This window comes from Echinococcus granulosus, assembly GCF_000524195.1.
Source record: "Echinococcus granulosus chromosome Unknown EG_S00027, whole genome shotgun sequence".
Classification (NCBI taxonomy): Eukaryota; Metazoa; Platyhelminthes; class Cestoda; order Cyclophyllidea; family Taeniidae; genus Echinococcus; species Echinococcus granulosus.
The window spans coordinates 271,769-288,596 of record NW_020170407.1 but is presented as its reverse complement, the minus strand read 5'-3'; the positions used below and the strand labels follow the sequence as shown (position 1 = coordinate 288,596).

General features: G+C 41.5%; 2 protein-coding genes across 2 annotated transcripts; one reads left to right on the top strand and one right to left on the bottom strand. All coding sequences in view use genetic code 11, as the record gives it.

Moving 5' to 3' along the window:
* Positions 1-517: 517 nt before the first annotated feature.
* On the top strand, positions 518-1,758 carry EGR_04364 (Coiled-coil domain-containing protein 25; the record flags this gene model as incomplete). The annotated part of the gene is made up of 2 exons (XM_024493613.1): positions 518-757; positions 1,372-1,758. The coding sequence occupies 2 exons, from the start codon at positions 518-520 to the stop codon at positions 1,756-1,758; spliced, it is 627 nt and encodes a 208-aa protein (XP_024351934.1).
* A 1,217-nt stretch (positions 1,759-2,975) lies between these two features.
* Positions 2,976-13,962, bottom strand: EGR_04363 (putative cation-transporting ATPase 13A3; the record flags this gene model as incomplete). Its single annotated transcript, XM_024493612.1, has 13 exons — positions 2,976-3,131; positions 3,215-3,464; positions 3,537-3,687; positions 3,770-3,842; positions 4,377-4,682; positions 8,520-8,902; positions 9,527-9,758; positions 9,871-10,086; positions 10,138-10,215; positions 10,289-10,507; positions 10,569-10,820; positions 12,341-12,666; positions 13,866-13,962. 13 exons carry the CDS (start codon positions 13,960-13,962, stop codon positions 2,976-2,978), a joined length of 2,739 nt encoding a protein of 912 aa, XP_024351933.1.
* Between the last annotated feature and the right edge of the window lie 2,866 nt (positions 13,963-16,828).

The window sequence follows — 16,828 nt, the reverse complement described above, 5'->3', positions numbered from 1 at the left end:
ACACATTTCTGTGTTGTGCTACACAAAACTTAGGCGTTGAGCTTTCATTTAAAATAACACGGATATATTTGACTTAATCTGCATTTATCATCGGCGCAGATGTGCTATTTTTGCATTGAGGTGCTCATTCTTACCTCGGTGAAAGCCAATGTTTGTCACTGAGGCGCATTGTAGATGCGATAGCGTACCCATCAAAGGATGCTTGACGTCAGTCGTGAGTATCGTATAAGCTCAAAGCTTCTCCAATTTACCAAAAATGAGTTTCCGGAGTGAACAAATCCCACTGGTAATTTGCGCATCTCTGTAAAAATCCAAAATGTTTTTTGAAATTCTTTAAGCTTTTATTGATACAACCTTTACTTAAGTAAACTTTGACTCTTGCAGTATTCTAAAAATTGGATTATTGAATGCTAACGACTGCGTTTCTAGCTTCCGAAAATGATGATGACTGTATTGCCCTCTACAGAAATAGACCAATGAGAAGCGGACACTATCTTGAAATCGTTAGTGTTTCGCAATGGTGCTCTACTATAAGTGTGAGCTTGTTTCGCCTCCCTATCTCATATACATGGGTGCAGATAAGCACGAAAATGACAAATTAATTCGATGGGGATGGCCGGAAGATGTGTGGTTCCATGTCGATAAAATGTCTTCTGCCCATGTGTACCTTCGTCTCAGGGAAGGAGAAACGTTGGATGATATACCCGAGACAGTTATTCAGGACTGTGCTCAACTGTGCAAACAAAACAGCATCATGGTAAGGGAATTAATTTTTTTGCATTGTCAACAATTGTTTTTTGACTGGTGCGTTTGTGGAGAATTTGTGATTTTTCGCTTAAATCCACTCCCCCTTCTTAAATATGCTTTACCATCGAGTTTACAGGGTGGAAGTGTGAGCAGCAAGTATTTTTATTGAAGCTGGATGACTTTGTTGGGTCAGTTGCCGATTTATATCTAAGTTTTATAATCTTTGATGCAATTATTGTCTTTTCATTTGGTGGATCCTCCATTTACACCCAACTTATGGCAGAACACTGAGCTCCCCCTTTAAGTGGTAAAATTTACCCAAAACTTTTGCAATTTTCTTCCTCTTAAGGTCATAACTTGCCTTAGAATGTGTGACCACTTGACCAGTCATTCCCGCTCGTCCAACTTTTTAAATCGAATAATAGATAGTGGAACTGAGTTGAAACATTACCTCCCTCCCCTTTCCACGTACTAAACGCCTGCCTCAATACGCTCGTAGAATTTCTTCATAACTCTAATTAGGTCTTGGAGTAGTCAAGCTGAATCGTCGATATTTTTGGTCTCTATACTAGACGAATTAATTGAAAGAATCTAACTCTACCTCTGTATCTCCCTTGAGGGTAGGGCTGCAAGCAGAACGATGTAACAGTGGTGTACACCATGTGGGAGAACCTCAAGAAGACCCCGGATATGGAGGTGGGTCAAGTGAGTTTCCACAACGGGCGGAACGTGCGTCGCACGGTAGTAGCGAAACGCGTGGGAGAGGTGCTCCACCGATTGGAGCGCACTCAAACGATTGTGGAGTCTCCTGACCTGCAGGCAGAGCGAGAGGCGCGCGATGAACGCTTGCGCCAACGCGCCCGTGCCGCTCAGCGCTCTCGAGAGCAAGCGGAGCGCGAAGTGGAGCGACAGCGCCAGTTGGAGGCTGAGCGGCGCTCCTATGATCGCATCTTTGCTCCCGAGAACATGCGCTCCAATGAGGATGGCTATGACTCTGATGACTTCATGTAACTACTCTCTGCACATCGATGTGTTTGTAAAGAAAATAATCCTGTGACTACCATGGGCATTTGTGGCGCTCCACTTCGCATCCAACCTGAGAGTGGATTTTTCTTTTGGGCATTTTTTGGGAATATCGGCTTAGTGGCAGCTGTAATGACTGCTAATGAGGCTGTTAGGTCCTCTGGATGTCACTCTTAGGCTCGGTGGAATGATGGGAGTGCTGGAGTATGTAGACGGTGTGAATGGTACAATTGCGCTTCATCATGCGTTTGTCAGTGAAGATACTGCCCCTAGTTTAATTCTACGCAGCAGCGGTTTTTCGTTTGAACACCTAGGCAGTATATGTAGCGCCTACTCAAACATGAAGAAACGGCGTTTAGCCTGCTGTGCGACGAAGTGGACGGGAGACTCCTGAATCTCCAGCGGAACAATAACGACAGCTAGGTTTTTCGCGATCATTTGAACTCGTGAAGTATTGAGGTAGTCGGATCAAGGATTGTTCAGTCGTACCGATAGGTCTGCCTGTGTTGGATCTGATTTCCGGATGTTAAAGTAAGTGAAGTAGGAAAGTGTCGAACTAGTATTTTTCGTTCCTACTTTCCGAAATGTGCACTTGAGTCTAATTTAATGTCCTTGCTCGAACTGAATGGCCCCTGAAATTTTCACCCATTAAATAAACGTGAGATCAATCCAAAAGCATCTGCAAGCAGTTTATCGTGTGCAGTGCCGTCATATTCTGGATGCTAGACAGTTTTCTTATTTTGTGATAGCTGTCTTTTGGATTTCGTTAAAGTATACTAGTGGTGGCCCTCTAGGCGCACTACATCACAACAGCCACCTTCATATATTCCAGTCTGTCAGTAGTCGTCAATTATGATAAAATTTTTCTCATTATGGAATCCATTCGTAACTAGCCACACACTTTGCATACATCACGTGACGGCATATTCCCCTCCTGGCGCCATTCACACCCTATAAACTTTGTTTATTTAAGACATTTAATTTATTGCTAAATGAATGATTCTTGGTTGCTACGATTGAGGATTATACTAAGAAGGACAAAACCGTTATAGACCTTTAGTGCTTTGTTTTAATGAGTCTAAAAGTGAGGTCGTACACGCAAATCACGGCACAAACTAGTAAGTGAGCAATTTGCCATGGAATGTCTGCTGTAATCATCGCTTTTTCTCTAGACGAAGAGAGATTGCTCTTGTATAACAACTTTTTCAATAGTGTGTCGCGCTGCGATCGTGCGAGACCACGTCAATTAGTGCTTCAAAGGCGATAGCCATCATAAAGTGGAGAAAAGCCATTGCGATTATAGCGATAGAGAAGGCATTCTTCCGAAATCCAACATCGTTCGGGCCATACAGAGGAAGAAGCTGCAAAATAACGTGTTCGATTTAAGTCAACTTGAACTCTCTTATCTTATTTCTACTAAGCACAAAGAGAAGCTACAACTGACCTTTGCCCATTCACTAAGCGGCTTCGTTGGGAAGATTAGCAGACCCAGAGTGAAATTTACAAGGATTATCACATTAAGTAGGAAGATTCCTGTGGTGTGAACCCGTGAATAAGGTGACTTGAACTTACTATTTCTATAAACCCGGTCTCGGAATGGTGGACCCTTGGCTAAAGCTACACACATGAAGATGTATTGAAAACAAGAGAAGTAGAAGAGACTAGTCGTTTCGTAAGAGCCGGCACTGTCTAGGCTATGTTCAGTGGGTTCAAAAGCACTCCACCTAAATAGCTCACGAGTGATTAACCCTATCCAATTGCCCTACCAGGGTTGATGCTGAACCCCGATGAAAATAACGATCTGTGTTGCCACAGCTAGGAAGAGTTGAAGGAAAACAGAAGCGAGGTTTGAAGGAGTCATTAGTCGAAGTGGAATTGTACTGGCCTCCAATTTTTCCCATGGTCGACTTACTGCATCTAAAGAGCAAAAAGTGTTTGTTTTCTGTATGCAATGTGTTTATGTGGACAATTGGCGGTAGTGTTTACGGGATGAACGTACATGTAACACAGAGCGGTGCAACAATAAACAGGTCGATGATTAGGTATTCAGGATCAGTGAGTGTGTTGCCAATCTAGAGGAGATGATACTTAAATATGCTTCAGAAAATTTAACTGGGTTATTTTGATGCACATGGAGGAATAAAGTGGGACTTACATTATAAAGGAGAAGAACTGTAAAAAACTGGGTAAAACTGTAAAGGACCATGTATTTGAAAGACCCAATTGCAGTTGACAGGGAGCAGCGCCCTTCCCTAGAAATCAGTAATAACTCCCGCAAAAGTCCTCATTTATTTCGATACAATTTTGCTTTCTCTCTGATATTTGGAGAGGAGAAAGCTAAATTGATTAAAAGGATGACGATGTACTCGAAGTCGGAGGAAGAGATCACCGAATTGCTCATACATAAATAATCCCAGGTGCTGATGGGCAAATACAAGAAGGGCATTAGAATTCGCGCTGTAAATCGCACGGCTCTCTACAATGCCTTGTAACATGTGGGAGTTTGAGGTTGGCGTGTCGCTACTGAGTAAAACGTTTCAGTAGTCAGAAAGCTGAGTAAATACCCGTCAGCACAAGCCCTAATACATCACAAAGACGGAGTTTACACTGCCGACCAGCAAACCGTTGGTAAGAAATAAATCGTGACAGTAAACTGACTTGAGGATATTTGCCACGCAGAGGATATTCTGTTGACGTGCAGTAAAAGGGGCCGCAATGCTGGCCTCGCAGTCACTCAAGGCGACACCAATGTAGGCAGCCTTGAGAGCACCACAGTCATTGGCCCCATCACCACACATACCCACTCGCCGTAGTGCACCACCTTCACGACCTCCCTTTGTTTGCAATGCAACAATCAAGCTCGTCTTATCGTCAGGGAGGAAGCGAGCGAAGACGGTACCGTACGACACAACCTAGTAAAGGCGGAAGAACAAAAATTAGCCTGGCGTGTTCACATCTCACAAACACGGCTGTCTTATAGTCAAGTTGCCCCGATTTCGTCCATATTTGACCCGATAACCATTTCAGGACCTGTGAGCGCATTCACATCCATCCACCTATTTCATTTGGGTGGGTCTGGTTGATGAGGTAAGAGTTGATGCATCCTCACCACTGCAACCGAGGATTCAGAATCCCTTTCTTAAAGAGTCACAGGCTAGACGTCAAAGTCGCCATCGAAAAGGAGGTTAAGGTACCAGAAGGCAAGAAAAAAAACAGCTTCAGTTACTGCAAACACATGATCTCATGTGATGCAGTTAATGCCAAGAGGAGACAAGGATAGGAATGAGACAGTACCTTGGATCTTCTCTTTTCTGATCCATTTTAGTAAGTGGAGTGATATTCTACACAATGGCTTTCCTTTCCACTAGGTGATGAGGCTAGACTGTTGCTGATAGAACTCAGCCTCCATTGGTGCGTGACCTTCAACAATCCCGGTCGGATTACATCACAGACAGACAGAGTAGAAGTTGTGAGTGGTTGAGGAGTGTGAGATGCAATAGTATGTGAATAGTTCACTTAACCGTCTGCTGGCGAGCCTGTTGTCATTGTTAGAGAGAGTCGTTGACAAACATTCACCCAGCTCCTCTTCTACAGCCATGCAGTGATCCCTTCCAAATCTTGTAGGCGTAAATTAATTGTGGTATCACTTGTGATAGGGAGCACTGGAAGCTGCTACCCCTTTGTTAGTTTTGACGAGCAAGACGTGAATCAATCACCATCTTCTGAAGCAGACGATCCTTCTGGAAGCGAGTGATTCGACAGCAGAACCACATTCCTGAGCCATATCTAGAAAATGCATTGTTCTACCACACCTCCATCGTACGCGTTGCAGGAGGCTAAATGTGGGACTTCAGCAGACTTGAAAACCAGTTAAAATCGGTTCTTTCAGCAGACAGGGTGGCTAGGTAGAAGAGACGCCTAGTGATGATAGAGTGGGTTAAAAGAAGGAGGAAGGCTGTGGAAAAGTGAAAGAAGAATCGCACGACATGGCAGAGAGAAGTGCATTTCATCGGCAGGCAGACGTAAACTTAAGCGTTCTGGTGGGTGGAGGTGGGGAAACGATCTCGGCCAAAAGCAAAACCACAGGAAATGTGCTGGTAGTCCGATGGATGGACACGGGTCGGTCCATGCAAACGATGCCGTAGATTCGGTAAATTATTCATCCATCCTTGATTCAACCACCCATCTATTCATCCTATGTCCTTCCACCCTTCCTGCATCCATCTGATCAATCTTGACTTGCCCATCCAGCCGTTTCTGATTTTTGCGTCCGGCTATCCACCTATCCCTATCCTTTTACTCAAAGGCTTTTTTTAATCCACCTCGTATTCTTTTACAACAGACTTATCTGTCCCTTCCTTTCTGCCTTTTGGGGCGAATTTATACCCAAATCCTTATAGGCATTAAGGCTCTTCCACTCATCCCTTCGCCCATTTCGAGACCGTCCACAAAGTGTCCACTGTGTTATTTTGAACGGAAATACATTTAGGGATTCATATCTGACGACTAAAAGAACCTATTTTACCCTTCATCGAATGTAAAAGAAATGATTCCCCTGTCAGAGTGTATAAAATGTAATGAACGATCAAAGATATATCAAGTGGTGTTTTCCACCTAAATTCATTTACACACTTAGGAGTTTATACCATTGAATAACTTCATCATCCATTGTAAAGATAATCTCTTTGTTCTTGCCTATGTTTAGAGCGACAAAATGTTCACTGAAAATTTTTTCCTACGTGGATTAACAATGGGAAAAAGTGGTGAAGATAATACTTACTTATTGGTGACATTAACTGATTGGAGAGAAAAGGGGTGTAGAATAAGGCTTTAAGGGTGAGCCATTCAAGGTGATGGTGGGTTATCCATCCACCTATCCCTCCACACTTCTATCAATTTGTCCAAATGGACGACAGTTTTGTGTGTACAGGCACGCATTTAACCACTCCTACACCTGTACTTGGATTTGGAGCTGACGCAGCAATCCATCCCGTATCCATCTACCCGTCAGCCCCACGTTCATTTATGCATCTATCGGAATTCCAGCCATCCATCCACTGGGTTTTCATCAAACACGCACCAGATATCGATCCATATATCCATCCATCAATCCTGTATTCATCCATCCATCCATCTATCCGTCCTGTATCCATTTATCCATCCACTCATCATGAATCCACCCATCAATCCTGTATCCATTTATTAATCCATCCATCCTGTATCTATCCATCTATCCATACATCCATCCTGTATCCATCCCGGATCCATCTATCCATACATCCATCCATTCATCCATCCATTCTGGATCCATCCAAACACGGATTACCAAATTATCCATCATTCCTTCCTGGACAAGGCATTTTGGATTGTTCTATTTCTCCACTACTAGATCACTCAGGCTTTACTGATTCGTCAATTCATTTCAGATTCTTCCAGGCATTCTGGGTCCATCGTGTTCCGGTCTATCCGGGCATTTATCAATTCGAAATTAATACACTCATTCAATCATACGATTCTGTATGTATCAATACGCTCCGATTTCACTTATTCTTTCTAAAAACTATTGTGGACCTATAATTTCATTCCGAGATCATTTATCACTTCAAGCTAACCCATCAGTCACCTTCGCATCAACTGTTTATCCATTCATCTCACAATAGATCCATTCAAGATCAGTCATTTAAGCGTAATTACCCCCCTACCCATCCATTCACGTCACTCTTTCCATGTACTGACAGATTGACACCTATCCGTACTTCAGGAGGCCTGCATTTAATGGGCCTCCCCTTATGGATTAGAACAAGGAAATCACAGCAAGTGCGTCTCATAAAACGAAAGGAGTTATTTCCATAGTAAACCCCAAAATGTGCTCCGGTGTACATTGACTACACTTTCAAATTAGGCACGTTTGAACCACGTCAAAAATCACAGTGCCACTACTACACGTGGTGGTAAGTGATGAGTCCTCGCGTATGGTCAAACAGATTACTTGCATTTTCTAGGTGCAGAAGAAAAAAAAAGGAATACCAGCACAGAGTGTGAATCACACAGGATGGTATGTAAAGGAAATCGAGGACACAGGTTAAGCAGTGACCAATCAAATTGGCTTAATTTATTTAAGAACGATTTTAGCCCTATTATGTGTGCGAAACATACCAAAATCAGGTAATAAACACCTCAGCATGAATTTAACTTTTATCAAAAAATCAAATAAAGTCCACTTTAAGGTAATTAGGAATATATGAATTGTTATTATTCTGATGGCAATGTAAGTGGGGTGTTCGAGTCAAACCGGGACTTGCGGCTACTAAGAGGAGTACCAAAGTAGTAATATTACACGCTTGATTGAGTAATATTTATGTCAATCGGACGCATACCATTGGTCAGTCTAGTTCAATTTAGACATCGTCAACTGGGCCAATAGAGGACAATGGTACGCCAAGCGGCCGATTACATGCCTCTCAACGATGATCTCGGTAGTGGTGATGCCGTTTCCAATTCACAGCCTCCGTAGTCACCCTTTCAAATATTTAACTAACGTCTAGAAAGCCTGACCATTGCATATACTTATCATTTGATAAAATAAGACAAAATCCAGAGATTCCCGGATTGACTTGAACGTACCTGCATTGCTTTCAGTAACATCAATTTTTTATGCCTTTTTCTCTTATCTTGTTTTTGCATAGTACTAATGTATTTTGAACAAAAACACGAGTAAAGCCCTTCTTTGATATCATGTAATAGCTCACGGTTGATAAAAAATGCGGCGCATGCATTCGGATGAAATTCCATGTTGTGCCAGTCATGACTAGACGAAGACTCTCAGAGATACCAGCAGAATCTTCACCACTGTCTACGGTGAAAACAACGGTGCTGCCAATGCATTGAGAGACCGATTGTGCAAGTTTCTCCAAGATCTTGCCTATCCATACAGAATTTTCAAATTTTTCAGAATCGTCTGAAGTTGTAAGAACCTCAAATGTAAGGAGAGACGAGGAAGGGGAGGAGGACGAAGGGGACGAGGAAGCTGTTCTGACGATGTTATTTGAGGGAGTCACTTGAACCACTACGTCTGTCGCCTTGATAATGCCACACTGACGAGCGACTGAAACGCCGGTGAGAAGATTGTCTCCTGATGAAAAAAAATTACGAGAAATTTTGATTAGGTTTTAGAGCTTCACATACACCTATAGCATAGTCATTCATCCTCCGACTGTTCCTTTACACCTTATCGCATATTCGGAAGAGACTCAGGTGTCGCTACGATGTTAACTCTAGAAGGTACCGACATTGTGACTTCCACAGAACCAGCATCACCACTAACTGCAGTGAATTGCTTATTTGCAGGATTTGGTGGACGAGGTGGAAGCGGCCGCAACCGTATAGAGCGGTGAATAAATCCAGATCCAACTGGACATAGACTAGTAGCATTAAAGTTTATCACTGTTTGACATCGAAACAATTCATTTGTCTGTGTCTAGGGATAAATTGGCCATCCATGAATGGATGAACAGGGGGATATATTCGGGTCACCATAAATAGGTGAAAGTGAGATAGATCCTGTGCTACTAGGTGAATGGATGGGTGAATATGGAGACGATCGGTGGACAAATGGATGGATATATCCAAGATTTACCCAGTAATGGTGAGCAGACATGGATGAATACGCAAAAGGAGGGCCAGAGTCCATATTTGCTAGATTGGTGAATTTGCGTACACCCACCTTGAATGGTATGACAACACCATAGCGACATACCCGTAGCCATTATCACACGAAAATTGGCATTCAAGAGTTCACTGATTGTCGGTTCAGACTCCGGTTTTAGGGGATTGTTGAGTACAACTAGTCCAAGGAAGCGCAGATCACATTCAAAATCTTCGCGCTTTTGGAATTGGTAGATTTTCATCCAGACTCCCCCACTTTCCCCTGATTCACTGTTCGTTGTACGACAAATGGGTTTCCAAGCCAGCGCTAGAACTCGATGACCCTTCAAAAGAGAGCAGCGATGAAAGGTGAGGTAGACCAGTGCATTGAAGGATAAGGTGAATTTGCAATGGATTGGATGGATGGATAGAGAGATAACAAGTTTTGAAACCCACCCGCCTTGCAAAGTAGCTCAGTTTGTTTTCAAAATCTTTTGGCACAGTTTGAAAATCGCAATGCCTAACTATGGCCTCAGGAGCACCCTTGCTAAGCACCACGATCTCGCCTTCGCTCCCTACTGTTTCCACGACAACTGATTGCCTCTGAGCGGTAGGAGAGAAAGGAAAACGTCGCAGAACCCCTAATTGTTGCCATGGCGATGTGCTCTCAATCTGGAAACCACCAAATAATGGTCAGCTAATTCAGAAGATGCATCATCTTACTTTAGCATTGTAAATAACAGCTTGGATGGGTGAGGTGAATCTTGAAGCAGCTTCTTCAAGACTGCTTTCCTGAAGACTCTGGAAGGAAACAGAAAATAGTATCAAGTTATCTGAAACCCTTAACGTAAAAGATTTCCACAGGCCCATGTACCCAGTTGGTAGAGATGAAGATAACCCTGTCCAAAGGATCACCGAAAATCTTGCACGTGGTGAGATCAAATGTCAAGGAATGACATGCAGCCAGAACGGCTGAGAGAGGTCCAGGTATATTTGAAACCTGCTCCATCTTACAGAGTTGGGGAGGGTCGCAGGATAGTCCACTTTTCCATACTCCACTTACTGACATGTGTTCCTCCGTTAAAGTTCCTGTCTATCAGAAAAAAAGTGGCACGATCAGAACAGAAGATGTCACCACCAATCCATTGACTAACCTTGTCAAAGACGACTGTATTGAGAGTGCCAGCAACATTGATTGCTGAAGGGTTAATACAAAAGATACCCTGCTTCTTAAGCCGCATCTGTGCCAAGTAGAGACCCGTAGTCATCACTGAAGGCAGTGCTGGTGGGACCACGATAGTTATAATGTCCAGCGACTTTCGTATCATTTTACCCACCCCAAATCGGTACTGATGCTGAAAGAAGACATCCACATTTTTAGCGCTCCGATGCGAAAATTCTTTGTCCTACATGAGAGGAGGACGTCAAAGCTGAAAAGAAGACCCATGGATCTACTTTATCTACACTCATTAAATAAGCATCCATCGGAGATCCAAGCTGGAGAAATCCATCTCTGAAAAAGCATTTGAACTCTCAAAGCGGTAAAATCTTAGTTCAAAGTGCCGTTTACCCCCTCTGGCATGTAGTCATGTGAGTATCACACGCTAGTATCATAAAAAGACAATAATCACTTAGGAGAGGAACGTCGATGCAGGGAGATGAGCACAAGGAGTAAGCAGTCATCCCATTTCATCCAATAGTGTCAATCTTCAAATGGGCGAAAATCGTGGTGACATGAAGCCTTGCATTGTTTGACAAGAATAAAACACATATCAAATCGCAGTCGTCAATGCTGTTTAAGATGTAGCTGAATAATTTCTTGAATGACTGAGAAAAGTGGGATGGGGTGGAAAGCGAGTCGTTTGGACAGTGAGTTAGGCGAATAGTAACCAGCGCACGATCCAGGACACCTGCTCTTGACACAACCGCCTACTATGTGGTAATAGTGTGCAAAAGACGAGATCTAAAGCTAGGGTGAATACGATTACCGAAGAACTAGCAACACGTACTTACAGGTGGATCAGAGACGACCAATCAAAAAGCGGAGAATAGATTATACTACTCTTGCGTAAATTATGATTGACATTGCAGATTATTATGAAGTATATACTGACAAGCAATTTAAAAAGCAATCCAATAAAGACAAGAAACTGATTGGTTTTGAGTACTAAAGCAGATTTACAACACTGGTACATGAAGCAGCATTCCTACTATCCCAACCGACCAAAAATGAGAACAAATAGGAGAAGTAATATAATGAGGAATTTCTGCATTTTCGTGTTGAAATAAAATAGTTCCTGCCTCATTTTAGGTAAGAAAAGAGTTGTTTACGAAAGTGGAGAAAGGGAAGAAAGAAGCGTACTGAAGCGATGATATCTAAACTACCAATCAGGATGAGCACCTATTGTGATTCGTGAAGGAGGTAGCCAGTGAAAGTTGCCAACATTTCCATTGGATGAAAAGATGCAGTAAAGGGAAGAGGGTACACTTCACAAATCATCGTCACATAAAGATAAAAAGGGAAATAAAAGAGTCAGTATTCGTGTAAAACATCTCAATCAGTAACCGGGTTTTTCGATTATTTGTTTGCTTTTACGTAGTGGCAATGTAACTAGCAGGTTTGGGTAGTCGCGACTGGAATGGCACTAGAGACAGGGGGAAATTAAGCCTTCACACAATTTCGGAAACACAAAAACAACTTTTCAGGTTATTTGTTATTGACACCAATCTCAGCTTTTATTCAATACCTGCAATTTTACAAATTCTCGAACAATTTTACGCAACGTTACTCTAACTCATATTTGGTCTTTAATTGGTGATGACTCTGACGAAGGGTGATGTGAATTTGTTTATTTTAATTAGTTGCTAAAAGGTTTTTAATAAGCCTTACGTAGGTAGAATTGGCTTTAAGTGAAGATGAGCTTACAAGAATGACCCATGTGTAGATGAATCCCGAGATTGCGATGACAGCCATGATGGCAAGGAATCGAAAGCTGTCCAAGTTAAAGTCAATATCCAAGGGTTTGGGATGTAAAATAGCACGAACTAGGTCACCTTTTACAGTGAGAAAACCAGTTCGTAGTACTACAGCCTTTACAAGATGTCCATCAGGAGACTCTCGTGCTTGCAGTACCCGAGTTCCACTGAAGAGAACATGACGGGAGAGACGACGAATATCAATCTTCCGATCCTCATCGGTGGTAGGAGTTGGGAGTTCGGCGATTGAAGACTTTGCCTGTAGAACACTTTCTCCTATCAAAGACAAAGAGATGTCGTTTGTTTAGATTAAGCACACGAGTAAGTAAGATGAAATTTCGACATTAGGCCTTGCTAATGGCCCTTTTTTGGGCGACCTCCGAGATAGGTGTTACCCCACAAACGCTTTAAGTAATAGCAACAACCATAATTTTGATCAAATAACATAAATAAACATATCGGCAACATCCTGTATATGCCTACCAGGTCTAGAAATAAGCTGTCCCTATCTTAAGGGTGTCTCACCTTAATGATTTGAACTTCAGAATTAGCTGATAAATGCCATGGTGTAGGCTACTCAACTCAAATTTTCCTAAGAGATGACGCTGCTGCATATCAGCAGATGGCTTCGAGCAATGCTTTATAAAAGAACATAGTGAGCACGTTTCTCTGAAATCTGCAGGATGTGGATAACCACCCTCGGCAAAACAAAATTACTCGTTCCTGTCATCCAGAAGGCAATCTATCCGTGCGCCCGCAAAAACTGGCTTCCAAGCATTAACTTCGCACTAGATTAAAGCATGGGTGGGTGGGAAGAAGGATAGACATGTGATGAACGAAAATTTGGATAAGCAAATAGATGGATGGAGGGTTGAGATGGTGAGTGGATGGATGGAGGAATAGATAGATAGGTGCTGTACAGATGAATGTTTGGACGTGGAAGAATGAACAAAGGTTAAATAGGGGGTAGATATATTGACGGTCTATTTCTTCCTAAAAATACAAAAGCCTCCTTCTAATGGGCTACTTAAGCAATCAAGCTTCTTAAACTCTTCCAAATAAAATTTGCCCTTACTGCCACAGCGCCTTGCCAACACTTGCTTCAACTTGATCCTTATGTACACTAATACCCAGCTATGCCTTGGTATAAACACGCCTTATTGTGCCATTAAGGAGGACCGAGGATTGTTCCACCGATGATGGCACCAACTGAACACACTTTTAATAGGGAAAAATTGTAAGTTTTTTTGAGTGGTTGCCAGATTAATATGCTATGAAAGGAACAAATCGGCTCTAAAATTTTAAAAATTTAAGGGCCTACTAATAAAGCTTTGAGACGATATCCTGGAATAAACACCACTTGAGCTCAAAGGAAAGCCTACTTAGACTATCCGCAGGTCTTCGATGCTACCTCTCAAGTGAATTGTCCCCTCTCAGATCTACAGCCAGCGCTAGTATTTTCTTTCTAGACGTACTTGGTACAACAGAAGGCGAGGGGACAAGACGGAATAAAAGGAAGGCGTAGAGGATAACGCTTAAAAGAAAAGAGAAGGTGGTAGTATTTTGATTCATTTTGTATTTAAATATACAAGCTCTTCACTTTCTTCACGATATGTGCTTCCATCTTGCCAATATATGTCCAGAAGACAATAAGGTAATTTATCGTTTTCTTAGAAAAAAACGGCATTTTTCGGTATCATTTTTTAGGAAATTGGTTTTAAAAAATACACCTTAAACGCACCATTCAAACTAGCTTCATTGACAGCACAAGACCCACTGATTAGGAGCATGTCTGCCACTAATTCGCAACCATAAGGAGGAATACATACAACATCTCCTGGCACAAGATTCGTTGATGGAATTTTTCTGGGTCTTTCTACAAAATAACCATTATAAACGCTACTTCTTACTTTCAAAATCACGTAAGACAAGTACGGTCTCGGCCATTTTTACTTTATCACGGAGTTGACGCTCATTCTGGAAAAATAAACCAGGACAGATTGTCATATACCTTGCGACAGGAATACGTAGACATTATCACAGAGATCGCTGAGAATAGAAGAATAACCGAGGCATAGAAGTAGTATTCAGAGCTCATCCACAAAAGAACGCTAAATACTTGGAATATATAAAATGGAGATAGGATCTAAAAATGCGGCAATAATGATAAGATACCTCACGAAAAAGCTTTACGAAAATGGGTGTTAATGGAATGTTAATTTGGTTTGAGCCATAAAGTGCTAGCAGATAATCCACGCGATCCTTTGCGAGAGGCTTGGTGTGTAAAGTTTCCAAAGTGTTTTGCCTGTCCAGTCCTCTAATATAACCCATAAAATAATATTTATTACTCACTTCATTGGCAAAAATGTCCCCTTATCGTTGCACCATATGTACTTCAAATTGCGATAAAAAAAGAACTTAACCCATTTGTGGTATTTCACAGAGCAAAGAGGACTTGTCTCAGAGGCACGTTTCTCTTCTGAAAATTTATACAAGTGTATGCTTAAAAGTTATACTGTGTTAGAGTCAACTTACCGGTTTGTCGTAAGGCATTGTACGTACACATGACTGATGTCAATGCCTAATGAAGCATTCTAAACAAAAAAATTATTATAAGTGACCAGATCATACGCATAAAATAACAACTTCAGCTTGTGAGGCTTTCACTTTGGTGTGAGTAAGTGCAATCCAATAGTCTCGACGCCAGTAGAACAAAAGTGTAAGTGTAAAACCAGAAAACGCAGTAGCAATCCAAATAGTAAAAGTTTTAAACCAGTTTCGCCGATACCCTACTATTTTCTACAAAATTAACCAAATACCTGGATCAGATAAGGGAGAAACTCACCAAATTGTCATCGCAATGAGGATCGCAATTAATCATTGTAAAGTGAATAGCCAATTGCACTAAAAAGTGAAGTGATGTCTAGTGTAATGCTAAAATGGCATTTCAAAAACATATACTGCAAGGAACGCAATGGTATTGGTGGTTAAATGCAAAAAAAGAAATGCTTAAAAATTAAAGCGCGTGCGACACCCCTTGACTCACAAACAAAAAGACTAAAAATGTTTTTATAAACAATATTGCACAAAATCATACATACAAATGAATCCAACACGGCCAGGACCATAAAAGTTAACAAAAGTGTGGAAACATCCATCCGTTACTGCTTCAAGGACATAACCGTAATCAATGGAATATTTAAACATATGTAGTCTAAATAACATCTATTTTACTATCAAATCAAAAAAATTAACAAAACTTTAATATTATAGATTTACTGTTTATTTATTCATTTGAATGCAGCAAGAACAGTCACACAATATATCGCCTACCTGCGCTTTAAACAAATTTCTAGGTAAAACCAACAGCAGGGCTGCTTAGGCATAGTTTGTGGCTAATATAGAAAGCGCTACATAGGTTACACAAAAACGCCAATAGTGGAGGAGAAGCGCACAGTTAAGCATGCATGATATTACAAGGCTGCACGCTCTTGAATTGCACCAGCTTATAGGTTGTGAAGAACTTATTTGGTAGGCAAGAGCTAGCAGAGTTTTTATTTTACGCAAATACTGTTGCAAAAGCAATTATTTACAGTGGTGGAACATTTTCTGCAATTCCTTACTGGCGTGACAAACTGTATGTCCAGCGTAATGGTTACCCGAGTCCTCGGGGCCAAATAATCACTCTGGAATATGGGAGCTAGAAGATAAAAACGGATTTCTTGCCTTTGCAATTCACGAACTTAGTGCGATTTTCTACACTGCACTATCCGCTTAGACAAAGTAGTAAAACAGTTATTTGTGAGTGCGACTTGATGACGCATGGTTTTTTAGCATGTCCAAAATGCAAACTGCTAAATCTTTTCAAAAAATTAATTTTTTAGGTTAAGAAAAGTAGCGCAAGAATGCGTCTTTTGAAACAAGGTCTTTTGGTCAGGTCTCATTTTTTGGAGAAGCACAATTAAACACTTTAATAAGTCATTCACTATTTTTCTGGCAGTCTTATGATTGCATTGTCTAAAGATTTTTTATGTTGTATTTGGTAGATTCGTCGGCTAGCTGATTTGATTAGGTCCATGTACATGTTAATAATTTATGTCATGGGCTAATTTGTTTAAGTCTATTAGATCTTCGGGGAGCCTATTTGTTTATCGGGGTTTCGTCCTTTGTTCTGCATTTTTAGAGGGACAAATGAGGGGTTTGTCCTAATATTTGACACTTTTAGCGTGTAAATTGCGTGCTTTTATCTTTCTTTCTGTTTTTTAACTGTTAATGTCCCTGGGTTTCGCGCCACACCTTCTCAATTTAGCTGTTCAACGTATTTTTATAGTACTTAAGCTGCGCCTAGTTGGTGTTTTCGCTTAAACTGAGGTGGGAAGTTTTGTTGATTTTGGTCGTCGTTGTCATTTCCTAGGCCTTGTGGTCTGAATCGTTCTGG